Below are 19,785 nucleotides of genomic sequence, written 5' to 3'. Positions count from 1 at the left end.
AAATAGTAATTGCACAATTAAACGCTGATTCACTGGCATTATAGCATAGCAATGCACTTCTTACCTTTGAACACGTGAGAGCACAATTATTGGACACAATAACGAACTTATGGGAGGTTGAGCGTGCCAGCGTAGAGGCAGCAAAACGACCACGACAGTGGCAGAACACAGACTGAGGGAAAGACAGGAACAAGGTGGTCTGGTGCGAAATGACCCGCAATTGTTCGTACTGCTACACTTTGTGGCCATGCACGGAATCTTGGCATCACAGAGGGGCATTCCACAAATCTGCAAGACCCGTGAAAGTTGAATCCGCAAATGTGAAGGGCCGCCTGTATATACAAGTGTATATATATATATATATATATATATATATATATATATATATATATATATATATATGCACCATCCACTTGCTTGATGTAGTGCTGCTCATGGGTTACTGCCTTTTCCTCTCTTCCTTCCTTCCTATTCCGTCTTTCCTCTTCCTTCTATCTACAGGTGACTCTAAGTGACAAGCTAAATGGTTTTCTGTACATCAAGAAACCGCTTACTATGCTGGCTGGTAACCATATAACCAGATTATGGCACCTGGTGGTTTAGTGGGTAATTGAGGGGCTCCAGCCAGATTGAGCCACTGCAGGTTATATCCAAAGGGTGGTTGGGGTTTATTGCTCATGTAATGCCACTCAGGGATGAGTGAGGCTGGTCACTTTCATCTTAAATGTCCGGACCAACTTCCTAGCCCTGGGCTCCTACTCTCCCCATGGGGCAACACTGGGTTAGATGATGATGATGATGGTATATAGATATAAAATCTCACCCAATCCCTACATGGGAAACAAAAGGTCAGGCTGATGATATATGTACAGTATATATAAATCTAAGAAACACACCCAAAAAGTTGGCAGGACTAAAAGTAAATGAGCCTTGCATCTGCTCCTGGGGTAGTTAGTGTTCTTGTGACACTACTACAGCCCTCAATTTGCAGGATTCATTTTTACATATTTAAAATTTCACTGTGATGATGGATTCTCTCATTGCATCCTTCACAGAGGTCATTGATGTACTGGTACCTACACTGGCCTGCATGGCTCTTCAATGGGCATATAATGTACAGCCAAGCTCTATGGGTTATACAGTAGTTTAAACGGCACAGGAGACTAGAACCCCTGTCATGTTGTGTGTCATTTTAATACAACAGTTAGTGGCAGCTGGTTGCAACCATCATCCACTCATTTGATGTAGCACTGCCTACTACTTCCTTATCTTTATTATTCTATATTTGCCCTCCTCCCTTTATCTTTCAATTACTTTCCTGTCCCTTTTCTTTATTTCTTTCCAGTTCAGGTGACTCTACACTCAGTGACAAATCTAATGGTTTCCTGTACCCCAGGAAACCATTTACAGTGCTGGCTGATACCAGTATAACCAATCACACGGTAAAGTGGGGCACACTATGGTGCCTCTGTTAACTGGCTAGAGACACAAATGCAGGCATGCACCTACAAACCAAACTTCCACATTTATCTCAGAGCACTGCTGTGGTTGCTTGCCTATGGTTAATGGGTCTGCTCAGCCAGAGAGACTGAGGTTGATCAACAGCAACAACAACAACTGACATAGTTTGGAACACTAACATACATAAAGATACAGCAGTGTAACATGCAGAATAAATAAAAAAGGATGTGGTATTACAAAACCTCAAAAGCCACCAAGAACATAACCCTATGATGCATAACATTACCATACTTTCATCTTCTTGGCCTCTACTGGCATATTGTACTTAAAAATTCATTTAAAAAGTGTAACATTCTCAGTACAGTAATCCTAAAGGTACTAGTGTTCAAATTTTTCATCATGAAGCACCTCTCTCTATGACCCACCAAAGCTGAAATACAGAATTCCCTTCACTCCGCTATAACCTAGAGTAGGGGGTGACTTGATTTCCTCATGATGTGCCTGATGCAGTGCAAGTTACATACTGCCAAAGCCTGTTAGGAAAGGAGACAGCACAAGTACAGATGTGGTATAAAATAACTTCAATCTGTAGACTGGTTGACCTGCCTTGGATATACCAACCTTGAAACAGAGGGTAACAAGGATTTTCTCTTTTTAACCACCAGCACAGAAAATACACTGGAACTGTATCATTTATAAAAATCCCTACATGCTTGCATGCGTCGGCCTTGGTCACCTAATGGCAGCTCTCCAAACTGTTCTATCTTTGGCAGCCTCCCTATTCAGTCCCTTATCCCTGAGGTCACACTCTATGACCTCGTCCCAGGTCTTTTTCAGTCTGCCTCTCGCAACCCTACCCCTGATGTTCACACTTCTCACTTTCTGCACCCAACTACCACCCTCCATCCTCTCCACATGCCCAAACCATCTCAATCTACACCTCATCACATATAACTACAAAAGTGAAAGCCTGCAAAAATTTGTGGGAGTCTCTCCTTGCTGCTAATGAAGAAATTAAAATTGGAAATTTTTATTCACAATGATAATCGATATGGAGTGGCTGGAATTAAGTTCAGGGAGCTGTTGGCTCTCCTGACATTGAGAGATCTCTCCCTCCGTGCTCAGGGATCTTTGTATGCAGCATGTGTTAGAAATGTAATGCTGTATGGTAGGAAGTCCTAGGCAGTGAAGGAAGAGGATATTCGCAAGCTCAAAGGTACAGAAATGGCAATGATTAGGTGGATGTGCAATGCATCCTTGAGTGCAAGGCCTGATAGGGCTAGGTTTACAATGGAAGAGTTGAGAGGTAGGATGGAACTGGAGTATATTGGTGTTGTGATGGGGAGAGGTAGACTGAGATGGTTTGGGCATGTGGAGAGGATGGGGGATGATAATTGGGTGCAGAAAGTGAGAAGTGTTAACGTTGGGGGTAGGGTAGAAAGAGGTAGACCGAAAAAGACCTGTGACGAGGTCATGCAGTGTGACCTCAGGGTTATGGGACTAAATAGGGAAGCTGCCAGAGATTAAGCAACACGGACAGCCACCTAGGTGACCAAGGTTGACGCATGCAAGCATGTTGAAGCCTTCAAAAACGAAAACAAATGACAAATGTTGATGAAAAAGTCGAAAAATGACTTTTGCACATTTTTGTGCGTCGCGATTTCTAACAAAATCATGCCATCACATTGTGAGCAACTGCCATTCCCCCCTCCCCAGCACTCATGGACATCACCCCAACCCAATACAAAAAGAATTAGGTTAATATCTATTACCGTTCTCTTGAAAGAAACAAAAAAATGCAGACAGATAGACACATATATAGCTTGACTTTATTATTTAGAGTCATCATAAAGCACACAGCTCACTGAAACAGGAAAACTACTGTTCTGTGTTGTTTGCCAGACAAGATGGTGAAGGACATAGGAAATATTAAAATAATTATATAAATACAGCAAATGAATATACAATATCAAGGCTATATGTTGATCTTATTTATCAAATACAGTACGACTGACCACAAAGTTACATGGACTCCCACACTTAAAAAATGTAGTATAATATTGCAACTTTACATTCTGTCTTCTCAGTAAAAACACAAAGAACACAGAACTATCAATACTCATGCCATTCCTAAAAACATAATATAGCCATCACAGATACATTCTAAAATTTCTTCATCATGTGCTGTCAGTATAAAAGCATATACAGTAATACTTACAATATAAATACAATACTACGAAATCTAAGCTCATAAAAACGTGATTTGTTAATCAGTTCTTTTTTACAATATGTTATAGCAAAACTTTTAACCCCTTCAGTATGATGACAATTTTTTAGCCAATTCTTGCTAGTACAAGATGATTCTAGTGATGATAGGATCCCTCTTTGCAGAGGCACCATCTCCCAAGGGATCTGGGAGCAAAAACATCACAACTATCCCATCCTGGTGGAGTGTGGTGTCCAAGAGTTGCTGCTGTCATGGGGCACCTTGCCCACTGGATGTGGGCCAGGGTGCCAATCTCCTCACCAGAGATCCATTTACGACAGTCGCTTTCCCCCGTTGTTCCTGTGTTCCACTTCAGTGATACCATGGGCAACCCAACAAGAAGAAGATTATTCTTCTCCGGAAAGACCTTTTGTAAAAAAGCTAACTCCTTTGCTATGATGGATCTCCTAACTGCCAAATAATGTCCACTGGCAGTAGAAATAAATAAAAAAATAACACAGAAAAGGTGTCAGCAGAATTATAGTTGTGTCCCTAAGTTCATATGGGTGTGAATCCGGGAGACTATAGGCTGAAGCTGCCCTTATGCATTTCACCATCTTCGTCCTGGGAACAGGAAGGGAGTTGACAGATATCTTGTGGTAACAGTGCTACCATGCAAAGGTGTTCCTCTCATTCCTCTCAAGTACTACCATTATACTGAAGGGGTGAAATGGTGATGTCACTGCATGTGTTGTTAAAGCAAGCACTACCTCTTCTTATAAACACATGCCTTGAGGTTGATCTGTGGAAGTATGTGTTTATTCTTGATCTTGCGGAACTTCTTAAACTCAAACAGGTGAAAGAATGGGTGGGAGACATCGTTGCTGACGGAATGGAAGCCAAACTGTTTCACCACACTCACAAAGCTGCTCGTATCTGCAAACCTGCTCTCAACTTCTGCTATTTTCATGATACCTCTGTTGACATGAAGGGTAAAGGTTGATTAACTCTTTCAGCTGAAAAAAGGTCATCTGGTATTAGCTGGAACAGAATGCTAGGAATGTCCTGACTATGAGAGGGTTAATGGTGACTATTCATTCAAAGTCACTGAAAACTCACTCGCAGATGAATAAAATCATTTGATGTTACTTGGAATAGAGCTATGGTACCAAAATTGCTTTTATCACAGATTAATGATGAGAGTATTAATTCTCCTACACTTCATTCTCAGATGAATAAAATCATCAGGTGTTAGTTGAAGCAGAATACAGTACAGTACTAGAAATGTTCTGATCAGAATATGGTTAATGGCAATAGTATTCTCGGGCTCCTATAACTCATTCTTAGCTTAAAATCATCTGGTGTTAGCTGGAACAAAATTCTAGAATTGTTCTGACCATGAATGAGTTAATGAAGACTTTTTTTCATGGATTTTTACTGTTCTCACCCACAACTTGCTTCAAATGTGCTCTTGTTCTCCAGCAAAGTGGGTGGAGCCCCACCCCCCTTTTTTTCAAGGTACCATTTTTTTATACTAAAAACTAGCAAAAATTTTACATCTTGGGTGTCGGCACACTGTAATTTCCCATAAGTCAAAAAAAAAAAAAAAAAAAAAAAAACACTGGACCTGCCACCTTGAACTGATGCACAGTATTTAAATTCCTTACTTCCTCTCTGCCATCCATTGTTCATTAACACTCCTAACCCCTGCCAGGCTGATTCTTTGTAAGGTGGTTTACCTTCCCTGATTCACTGTTTTATAACCAATGCAAATTATACCTCATATGAGACTTGAAGCTTGGCCCATGTAGACCCCCATTGTGTTTCATATGACATCCGCAGCTCGGCAAGGGTTAACCCGACTCACGTGTGCTCATACCTGATGTTACACATTTTACTCCTTTCCCTTAATCCACTTGATTCTCTAACCATCTTGGTCGCATATAATGCCGCCAAATCATATCTCGTATCCTCGGAATCATTCTCTACTTGCAAACCTACATTTACCAATGCACTTTCATATTCAAAATAATCCACCATAAAGTAACACAACAAGCCATCTTACCCATCTTTAAGGATCCTGTTGGCTTCTGCTATGAAATCCGCAACATTAGTTCCCATTAGAGAGAGACAGAAGACAGCCACGTCAACACAACCCGAGGCAAGGGGTGTGTGGGCCATGTCACAGGCAGTCACTCTGGGGTTCGCCGCGACAAGGTCAAAGGAGTGAACTGTGGTTTGGGGGGCACGGATGGAGAGCAGTGCCTCCCCACATCCTAGGTCAGCCACCACCCACTCCTTTGGTCTGCAAGGTATCAGTGTCATGAGACTGGGTTTAGATGGAATAAATGAGGTTACATTGTTAACATTCCATAATTTGCAAATACAGTATGTATACGTGTCCCTCTTTTAGCTATATCCTGTTAGTTCTCTATCTCAACTTCTGTATTTTGTTTTCCTACTAAATTACCATATCCTTCTACCTTCTTGATCAATCTTGTCTTCCCAATCATCGAACTCACTTACAAAAATATATATACACAAAAATACTGAAAATAATATTATTTTCACCATTTTTACCAGTTATTCCCACCTAAAGATGCACTGAGGTAGGATCCAGAGACAAAGAAATAAATATGTAATATAAAAAAAATCTAAGAAAGACTCACTTGGTACGCAGCCAGTCAACAATGAGATCGAGGGGATTGATGGGCCAACCCTTGACCTGGTCCTGGTATCCTTGGTGATAGGTGGAGAAAGCTGCTGGGTCTGACTTGAAGAGCTTTACTGCCTCCTGACTGGTGCTGGTGTACAACTGCTCATTTACAAACCTACAGGTGAAGTGGGGCAAATGGAGATTAATTATCACCTAACCCTTTGACTGCCATGAGTTTCTGTGAGCTAAATACAACATTCCATCATAAGCTGGAGTACAACAAGTTCATCCTTCTCAGCTTAAACATTTCCTGTGATAGTTTTTTACATTTTTGGTGCCCAAGGTGCAATGTACTGTGTCCATTATGTAATCCAAAGCCAGAGGGTTAATAATAATTCTCTGAGGAATCATTAACCATAATCTTATTTCAGATTTTGAAACTGTGAGTTATTTTCAATGATAAATAAATAAACAGCAAACATAAACATAAACCATACTAGAACATAAATGGTTAGTGTCATGGAATATACCAGTACTAGACTACCAGTACCTGTACTGAAAATCATGAGCAGGAACAGGTCAAATTACTCAGACAGGTATAGATATGGATGAATATGCTATGCACACCTAACACAGGCCCAAGATAATTCAATCTGTGAATATGTTAAACATTCTAACATTTTAATTGCAAAATTATCACCACAAAATACTCCAATCAGTAAGTATATCAACACTAACCATAACTTCAACAGAAATCTGTATCTGCATTGTTTGGTGTGTTTAAATGACTTAAAGTGATGTACTAATGATCTATGCAATATACAAACAGACTGGATGATACAAAACTCTTCTCATTTGTTCTGATGTTTGAAGTACTCCACAAGATAGATGGGTGACTAACAGGGGAGATGCCCCAGTTCTTACTTGAGATGAAACTGCCTGCACATAGTTACTATATATATATATATATATATATATATATATATAAAAGCATGTTTATTAACTATCGGCATGTGACCTGCATTGCACGACAAAACCATCAAAAGGGGGAAGAGATAAAGAAATGGGCATGGTAGGCAATGGAAAGGATGGGATGTAATTCTGATGGAGAGTTGGGGTGGGGCAGAAAAGTATACCGGTGAAATTGGGAGCTGTAGGATGAATGGTCTAATATCCTCTATGAATGAAAATGTCAAGGATACAGTAACAAAATGGGCATGGGGAATAAGGATATGGGTGGGATCATCTGGAACTGTGATGAAGCATGGGGAGGGGCCATGAGAGTACAGTATACCCAGTGAAAATTGATACTGTTGGATTAATGGTTTAAGGCTGATTTCAAAGTGCTCTCTAATTTTATGAGATAAGCTCCTACTGCTCTCAAGACCTGGAATCGTGCAATGTACGTAAAATCATTGGCAAATGATACTGTTAGTCAATGTATAAAAGCACTTTTATGATAAATTTACTACTTTAAAAACTGTTCTTTACAGTATCTTTCTAGCTAATCTTAAATCTATATGAATTACTGTACTTGCCAAATAATGGTATCGTACTAAACTGCTTACTTAAGATTCTGGTATACCATCATAGAGAAGATGAATATATACAACTTGGCTACATGAGAATTACATAACATTTCTCTCACCTAAATTTTGCTGCAGTGAGTCTCTTCTCCATCTTTTCCTTCAGGGTTTCAACAACTGGTTTTGGTGGTTTTTCTAACTCTCTGGCCTCATCAAGGAGCTGACTCAGTTTCTTCTTGTCAAACTTGACCCTTTCCTTGACTGATGGACTCATTTTTTTTACACTTGAAGTTAGAGTGTTAGATGCTGCAGTCTCTCCCATCCTTTGCTTCTGTTCATCACTGAAGTCACTCTTATGTGCTGCATTTTCTCTGGATGTGGGACTTGGTGCACTTGCAGTTTTATCTGTCAGGCTGGTAGCAGTGTTCTTTTCTTTCTTCTTACTTCCCTGAACTCTTTCTCCCTCTTCTTCCTCATTTTCCCATTCACTGTCATAATCATCATCAGTTTCTTCCTCATCATCTTTATTCTCCACCAGAACATGACCCTGTTTCTTACTAAGCTTGGTTTTGCCATCTGGTGTTGTATAATGCTGGAATCTGTTGAACTTCAGTTGCCTTATCATTGTGTCCAAGTCTGACATGAGCTTTGAGTCACAACTCTTCTCCACATCACTGCCAAACACAAGTGTTTCATCACTATCATTTTCCTCCTCCTTTTTCTTCATTTTCTTTCTTGATTTTGTGCTTACATTCTTATTTTCAGCTACACTTTGGACTGCTGCTTTAACAGGGTTTTCTTTGTTTCTTAATAGTTTCATCTTCAGTTTACCGTGATTGTTTATACTTTCAGATATTTTTTTTCCTGACTCAACTATCTTTTTTGCTGATTTATTATTATCTCCAGAGTCAGAAGGTCCATTTATTGGCCCTACTTTTGCTACTGTAATATTCAGAGTATTGTTTTCCTTCTCTAAATTATTTTGGTATTCAATACTTTTAGGCAGCTTCTTTTTCTTCTTCTCCGTTAATGAATTTTGACTTGAGTCTTCTGTTGGACCTGAACCTTCCACTGCAACTGTATTATTTTTTAATTTCTTCTTTCTCTTTTTCTTTTTCTTCTCTGCAAAAATAGCTTGACTTGTTGATTCTTTAGTTTGTCCTTTCTCTTCCATTACATTTGTATTATTTTCTGATATCTTCTTTTGCTTAATCATATCTTGGTTTGTTGGATCATACGTTTGTGTGTTCTTTCCCACATCAGTATTACTCTCTGACTTCTTCTTTTTCTTTTTCATCTCTTCTACAGGCACATCTTGTTTTTCTGATTGATCTGTGTGTTTTTTTCCTCTAACTATATTTGTATTTTTTTCTGATTTATTACTCTCTAAATTTATAAGGTCTTCTGCCTGGCTCCATGCATTAAAAGTGCTTGTACTAGTCTGTGTTTTATCTTTCTTTCTCTTTTTCCTTTTTGGAAGGCTGTCTGTTTTTGACTGAATTTCTCCATTTATCAAGTGTGTCTCATTGTCTGTACTTCCTTTTCTCTTCTTTTCTGTCAAACTTTCAGCCTTTTGTGCTTTCTCTCCCATCAACTTTCCTTCGTGTTCTGCAGGACATCCAACAGCATCAATCTTTCTTTTCTTTTTCTTTTTAGTTCTTTTTCTCTCCAAAGCACTCCTGCAATCAGAATGAAGAGGTTCCTTACCCTGAGATATATTTTTACCTTTAATATCCTCTCCTTTATGAATATTATGTACATCTTGTATATCTTCCACTTTAACTTTATTGGGTTTTACATCCTCAATGGTAGAACTTAGCATTCCCTCATCTTTGCACCTGGATTTAACAAGTTTGTCTTCTTTATTCCTGGAACCATCACATTTTTCTTTTCCCAATTTTTTCTTTCCTTTCTCGTCCATCTGCCTGATATGCAATTCTTTGTACTTGTTTCTATTTTTCTTCTTCTTCATCTGAACATTTTGTATTACAGGAGAGGCATTACATTTCTCTGAGGAAGGAGCATTGCTTTTCACATCTGACCTTATATGACCACCATTTTCATTAACAGATGTAATTTCTTGGCAATCTGTTACTTGGGTTGCTGTGGAGGGTACCCCCTGAGGAAGTGATTTAACATTTCCTTTTTTCCTTTTTTTCTTAAAGATGAGATTTGAATCTGCTTCACAGGATTTTCTCTTCTTACTGAATGTGCTTTTCTGCAAACCTTCAATGTCTTCCTGAAGCTTGCCTTTATCAGTTTTCTTCACAGTGACTGATTTTTGCTCAGACAGACAGAAACTCAGTTTCTGAAAATTAAAACAAATCTTTTACCAAAGTACTGTATATCGTTACTTTGCCAGTTAAAACAGGATGGAACATTCTAATGATCTCTCTCTCTCTCTCTCAATCAAAAATGGCAATGACAAATCTCCAAGCTGTTTAATCTTTCTACACCCCCTCTCATGCTCTAAACTACTAATTTTCCTTGCCCATACTTACCTCACCTTTCTCAATCTAAAACATTTCCCTGCATTCCATCTATTCACCCTTCATCTCCACCACACCACACCTATACCTTCTGCTCTTTGTTCCAAGCCACTGATACTAAAGCTTACTCTGCCCAGCTGTTCTTATCTTGCTTCCTGCTCTTGGAAAGCTCATTTTACAGCTCAAGCTTGTGACACTTCTCCCTCACTCTGAATCATGGTTTCAGATCACTAAGTAAAACCAATGGCACAAGAACACTTCCCAACCAACATGTCCATCTTTCAAAACACTAATGTGCACCTGCCTTCTTTCTCCTACCCCACATCTACCTAACGAGTTAGTAGGCTCTACCAGGAGTACAGTACTATGTCATCATAATTATAATCTTCATATGTGGGTTTGCTTCCTTCTTGGTTGCAGTAAAAACTGCATATCTAGACACAACAGTAACCACTAAATTATCACATACTCTTTTACCATCATTACTTAATTATATATATATATATATATATATATATATATATAACTAGAGAGAGAGAGAGAGAGAGAGAGAGAGAGAGAGTGAGAGAGAGTGAGCTTGCCAGGCTTCAATGAAACCACATCACACAATTTCCACTATATGAAACTGAACTTTGGAGATACGGTAATAGTAATCTTGTGCTTTGACAATGGCTTGTTAACTGCATTTCTTAGAAATGAGGGAGGTGGGGTGGGGGATACAGCTTGAATTGCATTACAATACAGTATGGTGCTGCCAATTATAACCAACAAATAACATCATTGTCTGACACGCCATGATGCTTTCATTGCATGTGACCCATATGGGTTTAAATTCGTGCATCGGTGAGGGTTTATCATTCACACAACACTGCTCAAGGAAAAGAAACACATCACTCGCTAATATCTGAACTAAATGACTCAGCTCCAGGCTTCTACACTCCTTATGCAACAATAAAAGATGGTGGATGGATGAACTACATTCCTAACTCATCTATCTATCTACCTATAGCCAGACACCATAATCCCACAAGGGGAGGCCATTTGTCTTAGAGTTAGTTGTTTTACGGGGAGGGGCATTAACCTTCCACCAACCCACTTGTTGACACGTATGGAATATGTGTTGGTTGGTTATATGGTTACCACCTAGTGCTGTAAATGGTCTCCTGGCTTCCAGGAAACCATTAGGCTTGTCACTCAATGTAAAGCCACCTGAAAAGGAAAGAAGAGTAATAAAAAGCGACAAGAAAGATGGGAAGACTAAGAAGAAAGGAGGGCAGACACACAAAATGAATGATGGAGATGAAGGAAGAAATAGGTGGCAGTACATGATGGGAATATATGATGGTCACCACCACCTACCATAACACAAAGAGATGGACAAATAATGTCCAGTCTTCTCGCACACAGCACTTGGGTACACTCTATTATCACAGTGCCGCCATCTACTGTACTTGAACGTTCATAACTTACCGTAATTTTATCCATAGTCAATCCATTCCACCAAACAGCTCCAAGTATTATTCCATCTGGCAAGGCATACCAAGCCATCCTGATCTAACCCAACCTAGCCTAACTTTACAAAATGTAAACCAGATAAGATGGATAAAAAGGATTACGATGTGTAAACTGAAAGTGAACTTGACCACATGGAAGAAGAAGGAGATTTGAACAAAGCTCAAAATTTTTAAAAACTCACCACGTTCCACTTAAGTGCCAAACATTAAATATACATGGTACAAGTTAAAGGAAAATATTGATAGAGCTCAGTTTAAAAACTGATCCTACTGTGTATAATTATTTAGATTTGTTATATAAAATATGGCAACCTGCAACATTTATATCCTAAATTATGTTAAGTTGGCACTGTTAGGCTAAAAAATAACTCCCAAATTTTCCTCCAATAAGCACCAGTAGTATTCAATAACACCAAAGCAATTTTCTTCAAAGAAATGCCAAAGCACTTTTCTTTAACGACCAGGTAATGACTGAAGGATGTGGTTTTCCTGGTTGATAAGATGCCATTTGGTTTGGTTTCTGTAAGGCATATAAACGATCCTTTGATGAGTATCAAAGATGGGACCAAAGAATGGCTACCTTGCATTAACATTAGTTTAGTCCAAAATTTTTGAAAATCAAACTAACTCAAAGACAAAGGGCAACCCCTTACCACAGTATGTCATCTAACTACAGACAGACAGACATAAGAGCATAGTTCTGCCAAAACCTGGCTCATATAATTTTTTTTCATTCTTAACTTTCTATATGGATTTATATATATATATATATATATATATATATATATATATATATATATATATATATATATATATAATCTGTTCCTTCTTTTGGCACAACATACTGCCTGTGAATGCTCTTCCCACTTTTCTGGACTATTTTGATGGCTGGGAAAGAAAAGGTGACATAAAATACAGTACCATGATGTCCAGGTTAAGCTCAAGAATATGCTTTCATAATTAAGTTCTGTCAGGTTTGGTTTGCCTGGAAACTTCATGAGACCCTATAATTAGTACTCAAACAAAATTACACATTTTCACAAAGTTTTAAATGTATTACTTTGATGATCATGTTCATTTTGTGCAATTAAAAAATAATAATAATAATTTCACTAACATTACCGTATACTGTTGATGTTGAGGCTTGTAGCTCTCATATCTTTACCACTCATTTTCTAAAAATAATTATGAACTTCATCCCACAACATATAACAATCACAGACTCGCACAACTACAGAAAACCGAAAAATCACCCACAAAAAAATCCTAAAATACTAAATTCTGGGCCAATCCAACGACCACTGACCAGCCGGACCTTCAAACTTCATGCTTTAAATCTAATGTTATATTCATTTCTATAACAGACTTCGTACCCGAGCCTCTGGCACATCCAGATCATACGAGAAACCTCCAGTGCCTCCCCAGTCTGGAATATCAAAATTCATGCTGACGCCTCCAACCCTCGTCGTTCGGCTTCTTTTCCTTCCGCAGCTGGGCAGTGCTTCATGTGTCTGCGAGTGACGATCCACAATTATCTCCACCTTGGAACGGTTATCAAAACACTTGATATATGTAATTAGTGATGTAATTAGAGGCTAAAGACTGTTGATATTTATCATAGCGTACAGCCAATAAACGGTTAAGTCAGGATTTGTTTGCTAACAATTACATAACTTTAGAAGCACAGACACCAAGTTTAATTATTTTACATCAGCGGTAAACAAACATAAACAAAAGGAATGAAATGTATAACAACACTGATGGTACACAGAGTACATGGTTTGGGGCTTGACACACATTTCCTTCAGCAAAACACATTTATACACTGTTAGTGATATGATTAAAATATTTGTTTTACAACAGTAAGGTCTTCAAACAACCAGATGACAAAAAAAAAAAAAAAAAAAGTGGCGGTGGTTCTTGTTTTCTAGTCAATTTGTGTACGTGCGTCTCTGCGTTTGTTCGTTTCTTTCACTAATATACAGTATATCGACCTAATTCAGTTTAGGTTCTTTCACGACAACGGTAACAGATATCGACCTAATTCATTTTAGGTGAAGGTAAGTCCAGGGAGTGTCACAAAAATATCAAACAAAAATTCTTGCGATCGCGCGCGACGCCACGGCGCGAAATTGTTGAAATAGCGACACGCGAAAATCATGATTTCGACTTTTGGCCAGAATTTGTCTTTGTGGGCTCAACGGTATGGAAGCATATATATATATATATATATATATATATATATATATATAAATATAAATATAAATATATATATATATATATATATATATATATATATATATATATATATATATACATTAAAGGAGATGGTGGTCTGGTAGTAAAAATGTAGACTACTAACCAAGAGGTTGTGTGATCGATTCCAGGCTTGGGCAGGGTAGAGTTTGTGATCTGAATTTCTTAACAACTCTCTTCTTTACTTCCCTGACATATATTCAGTAAAAACGATAAGACATTAGCGCTCAAGTGATGCTATGTGAAGTTGTTTGCTGCAGAGAACACGAAGGAAGGCGGCGCCTTTGTTACCATATTACGGTTCCTGAGAGGCTGCATCTGCCACAACCCAGGTGTGAACCAGTGTGTGTGTGTGTGTGTGAGAGAGAGAGAGAGAGAGAGAATGGATGAGGATAATCTGGTGGAGTAACGGGTATGGCTGTGGAGCGTAAGGCACTCCAGGGAAGACCGAAAAGCCTACAGGACGAGGGCCTGTGTAATGTCATAAATGAAAGACCAGTGTTCCCGTCGGGTTTGGAGGCTCCCTAGCAACTCTTCCTTAACGATTTATTTTCCAAACTACAAAATAAAATCCTCTTTTTTGTTTCTTAGATCTTTTTAATGTCCACACAGCTTGCATGAAAGACACAAGGTTATAGTAACGGATCATAATCAGAAATAAACCGGTTAGGAAGAGGTGTTAGTAAGCTTCCTACCCGCAAGAGAATATCCTCCAAGGACCTTAACAAGAAAAATGCAGGGCGTATTCTAAGTCGCACTGGAGACTCCGTGACACCTCTTCCTCGGCGATTTATTCTTCACATTATACCTCGGTGTACTCTGCCCCGCAGTCCCGTCAGTTAAAGAAGCTCCCTACCACCTTCTCCTAAGCGATTTATGTTGTTTATTGCACCTTACTCTCCTTTTCTGTGTTACATAAATCCTTCCAATGTCGACCTACTCAGCAAAAATAACGTACGAAAGGACATTAACCATACATATCCAAAAATAAATCGCTACGGAAGTGGTGTTACGGAGCTTCCTAAACAGACGAGAATACGAGTCTTTATGTTACTGAGTCAATATTAAGACGATATAAGTACCATACAGGAAAATGTTACGGTGTAGTATGCAAAATAAATCGCCAAGGAACAGGTGCTACCAATCCTCCTATGCCATCAGGTGAACAAGACTTACGTATATCCTGCCTACCAGCCTTACCATCCCCTCTTACTACCATGAGCGCGGCCCTTAACCCCTTGAGACCGACGACGTTAAATTCCATGTTATTGATGCTACCCAAGCATTTTATCCCCTAAGTGTGAAAAAGATATGATGGCTCTTTGTACCCCATCTACTTCAGAAAGTCTATTCTAAAGTGACCAAAAAAAACAAAAAAAAATCGTGTGAATAATTATGACAAGAATTATATAGCAAAAATGTCACCACACTGGAGGAAACACCAAAACGACTTCACTATGTCGCTCTACTGTCCAATAAACATACTGTATTAACTTGACTTGTATTTAAGGCTTGCGTTTGTACTGTACACCCGTCAATGGAAATATAAAGTACCATTACACATGGAGTTGATAGATATGAGGCTTTGTGGGCAGCTACGCTACGAGTACCTGTTTCTGTAAGACTGGTACTTGTGCATCCTTGCCCTGTGGGTATGAATGAGTTTATTTGTTCTGCAAGTATGAGAATCCAAAGAGGCTTTAAATTATACGTTGGACGACGCAGCGGTGATGTCGCTGTTGAAAAGTAACGCTAAGACAACGAGGTCGTACACGGAGCAGAATTAATCGATATGGGGACATCTCAAGACATGGGAACATAAGATTACTATGGGAAGGAAATAAAATGCACGGATGCTCATGACTCTTAATATTATCCTATTCTTTACTCACACTACGCTGGGAGCTTTTGGATGGCACAATAAGTTTTATATAATGTCTTCCTCCACTCACTCGACGTATTGCAACCTTCAGTTGACTCTATTCCAAGCGATAAGAAGACGGTTTCCTGTAATACAAGTAACCATTTACTCCGTCAATCGGTAATCATATACCCAAATTGCCGCCTGGTAATCTCGTGGCCTGAGGCGCTCCAAGAGAACTGGGCGGCGGGGATTTCAGTCTGAGGGATGGTTGAGGTTTAGTGTTCACATAATGCCACTCTGGGACGAGTGAGGCAGGTCACTCTTGCCTAAGATGTCGGGGCTGGGTAGCCTAGCCCAGGTCCCCTACGCACCTGAGAGGACAAATAAAGGACTACAGACGGATATTAGTATTAATTATCATCATCCCTGCCATTACTATTATTATTATTATTATTATCAATCCTAGGGAGCAGGATGGTATTCTCGGCAAATTGCCCTGTACTGTTTCTCGAGATTCAGCCTGTGTGTGTGTGTGTGTGTGTGTGTGTGTGTGTGTCTGAGTGTCGGTGCCTTAACTCTTCCTAGGCTATTTAAGGGTTTTGAATGAAACTTCCCTAGTCAGTTCTGGTTAGTCCGAAGGTCTTCCACTACATACATTTTGTCAACCATGATTTTTATGAGGTCAGCCCACTTCACCAAATAAAAGACTCTCAGACATAGTGGTAGAAGGGCAGCTATGGCTTTGATATCTTAGTACATGTTATACAATGGGCTCTAACGACGTGGATCCAAGGCCCAATAGCTGGTTTTGCACATTCACAGGCGGGGAACTCAACAACCTTTACCAAGTAGTCAAAGTCCAGGCTAATACTACTAGATTAATTTTATATATATCTCCTATACACAGCTCATCCTCTTGAGGGTTATGAATCCTTTCTTCCAGCACCTTATCATGTGCAAGGACCCTGTGAACCCTGGCGAGGCGCTGTGGCATTGTCTGTCGTAGGAAGGCAGCTGCTTGCTTGTGGTCCACGGGTCTACTCAGCCAGACAGGCCAGGGTAGAGGAACAACAACAATAACTCTGACTTTACTGAATAAAACAAAAGGCAACGTATAACAAGGACTTAATGTACACTGTGAGCTGCATGTCACGTCCACTGAGGAGCAGGAAAGAGAGAGAGAGAGAGAGAGAGAGAGAGAGAGAGAGAGTGTGTGTGTGTGTGTGTGTGTGTGTGTGTGTGTGTGTGTGTGAATCCAGTCTGTGATTATTAGCTTGAAAAAAGGGTCAACCTTAGCTGTAATGCCCAATATTGCAACGCGACGAAACCATCCTATATGGACATAAACGTGTAATTCTTTCATTGCTGTACTATATATGCTGTTACTGTATTTATTATTATTATTATTATTATTATCATTATTATCATTATTGTTGTTGTACTTTCCCATACAAAAACTAACCAGAAAATTAAAACGAAGAAAATGTAAGGCAGCAATGAGCTAATCATCAAAGATATGCACAAAATGGAAGAAAAGAAAACGGGGAAAAGAGATACAAATCCAGAGCCACTTAGTCAACTCGAAAAATACAAACTCGTGGTTATTAATATCCGTGCTGTATTCTACCATCTAGTGCTCTGGTTCTTGCCCATTTTACCTGGTCCAGCCAAATGAAAGTGTTAGGGAGACTGGCTGGAAGATGAGGTGACTGGGGTACTAATGGTGCAGGAGCAGAAGGCAGGGGCCGAATGCATAAGGGAAGATGGATGGAAGAGGTTTGTGATGCAGGACAAGCCTCCGGTATCTCGCCACATCTCGTGTTTTAGTATCACAGTAAAAAATAAAAAAAAAAAAAAGGGCCATTATCTACGTGGTAATAGCAGCGAATAACTTCAAGAGGATGACTGGTGATATGACAACGTGGTAGGGAGAAGAGATGCATGGACCCAAATATTTACACATTCCAGCGCTATGGAGATCATGAATAGTCACTAAATCAATGTATCACTTTAGTATACCCTCGACATTAACCTCCAAATATTCTAGGAACGTATTTATATTGCTGTGTCATTAATATCACGATCACTTAATGGGGTATTTTTGGATATATTTGGGTAGGGGTATAGGTGGGAAACAGAAAGACGTAAATAAGGGAGCTGGGTCAAGGTAGGGGGTTATGGGCAAGTCTTCCATCCCTGTCCTCCTAGTTCATACCTTCTCTTACCTCTCCTTCCACCTTTAACATAAAATATCTGGATTCGAAGGACGACACATATCTTCCATGATATTGTGTATCAGTAGCCTACGTGCGCACGAGTCTTTGTGTGGGGAAACGATCTGAATGGTAAGCACTTCCTTTTCAAGGTCTCATGAACCCCCCCACCACCCTTTGCATGTTAACATGGAGAGAGAGAGAGAGAGAGAGAGAGAGAGAGAGAGAGAGAGAGAGAGAGAGAGAGAGAGAGGCTGTGTTGGTGTGGTAATAGGGGGTAATAAAGAATGGAAAATAAGAGGAGGTGACGAGTGTGCTGATGGCCAAAGCAGCAGGGGAATGGGGCTGCAATATGAATGAGCTGAGTAAAGTAAAGTATGTTTCTCCTGCAAAATGTTATATATAAGAGGCAAAGTATCATTTTTTTTTTTTTTTTTTGTCCCTACATTCTCTACCAGCTGGCCAGTCTGTCAGTCTCTCCCTAATGATTTTCGGACGCGAGGTGCTTCACTCCCGTAGACTTTAGCGGTTACACCACATCACACCATACCACACCACACCATACCAACACCATAACACATCACATCACACCATAACACCACACCATGACAGACCACACCTGAACACGCCATTACACACCACACACCATAACACACCACACCACACACCACATCACACAAAATCACCCTCCCACACCACACCACACCACACAAAATCAACCTCCCACATCACACCACACCACACCACACAAAATCCTCCCACAGCACACCACACCAAATCACGCTCCCACACCACACCACACCAAGGGCATTAACCAAGGGGCCCTGAAGCTTCCGCATCTAGTATTTTTTTTTTTCCTAGGAATGTCAAGGAAAAGAGAAATCAGACCTTCCCATGACTTGTTCTTCCCCAACCCCCCCAAAAATAATAATAATAATAAATAAATAAAATAAAACAGCGTTGCGAGGGGAAAAGTACCATATCCTGTAGGTGTTTTGAGAGAGAGAGAGAGAGAGAGAGAGAGAGAGAGAGAGAGAGAGAGAGAATCTGGGGTGGCATTGACGACCATATTTACGATCATTTCAGGAAGGACGAGGAGATTCTTACCATATTCCTTGTTCTTCCTGCAAAATACATACACACACACACACACACACACACACACACACACACACACACACACACACAAAGAAAATAAATTGTATTCTTGACCTAAAATTGCCATCCATCTTGAATACTGGAATGTAACACTAAAATACGATACTAGTCACGAAAAAGTGCTGTGTTAAGGACGTAGGGCCTTACAATAGTCTTTTTTCTTCCTCTAAGTTACGTGAAGTAAGCTGTAAAAGGACGAAAATCTGAGCCAAGTTAAAGTACAAGAAGTATAGTTAGAAGAGGAAAAATATCTTGATCAACTTTGCTTTGACCAGAAAAAAAAAAAAAAAGTGCAAGAGCTTCCCATGTCTCTTAGGCTCCTTGGCACCTCCTTAGCGATTTAGTTTTGGATACGGTTGATTAATTAAATTTTTGGACGTGATTTTTGCATAGTATGGTGATGTCAGAATGATTTAAAATAACATAGAAGAGTACAGTGTAA

At 39.6% G+C, this 19,785-nt stretch overlaps 1 protein-coding gene across 1 annotated transcript; it reads right to left on the bottom strand.

The window, feature by feature from the left end:
- Window positions 1-3,377: 3,377 nt before the first annotated feature.
- LOC145413835 (uncharacterized) lies at window positions 3,378-13,297 on the bottom strand. Its single transcript, XM_080283500.1, has 5 exons — window positions 13,226-13,297; window positions 7,972-10,157; window positions 6,337-6,498; window positions 5,733-5,972; window positions 3,378-4,644 (listed from the first exon to the last, which is right to left on the bottom strand). The coding sequence occupies exons 1-5, from the start codon at window positions 13,295-13,297 to the stop codon at window positions 4,434-4,436; spliced, it is 2,871 nt and encodes a 956-aa protein (XP_080139626.1). The 3' UTR covers window positions 3,378-4,433.
- Window positions 13,298-19,785: the final 6,488 nt, after the last annotated feature.

Source organism: Coenobita brevimanus, chromosome 97 (assembly GCF_032717465.1).
Source record: "Coenobita brevimanus isolate Jiangsu-jjx chromosome 97, ASM3271746v2, whole genome shotgun sequence".
In the NCBI taxonomy this organism is placed as follows: Eukaryota; Metazoa; Arthropoda; class Malacostraca; order Decapoda; family Coenobitidae; genus Coenobita; species Coenobita brevimanus.
The sequence above is the reverse complement of the archived record's forward strand: the minus strand, read 5'-3'. Positions and strand labels throughout refer to the sequence as shown.

What these genes read in the sequence shown, in the direction of transcription:
- LOC145413835 (XM_080283500.1), bottom strand. Translation starts at nt 13,297, where the DNA reads ATGAATTTTGATATTCCAGACTGGGGAGGCACTGGAGGTTTCTCGTAT. An exon ending in GTTGACTGGCTGCGTACCAA is followed by an intron (nt 5,973 to 6,336) that starts GTGAGTCTTTCT and finishes GATACCTTGCAG; the next exon opens with ACCAAAGGAGTGGGTGGTGG. An exon ending in AACAGGATCCTTAAAGATGG is followed by an intron (nt 4,645 to 5,732) that starts GTAAGATGGCTT and finishes TCATGTCAACAG; the next exon opens with AGGTATCATGAAAATAGCAG.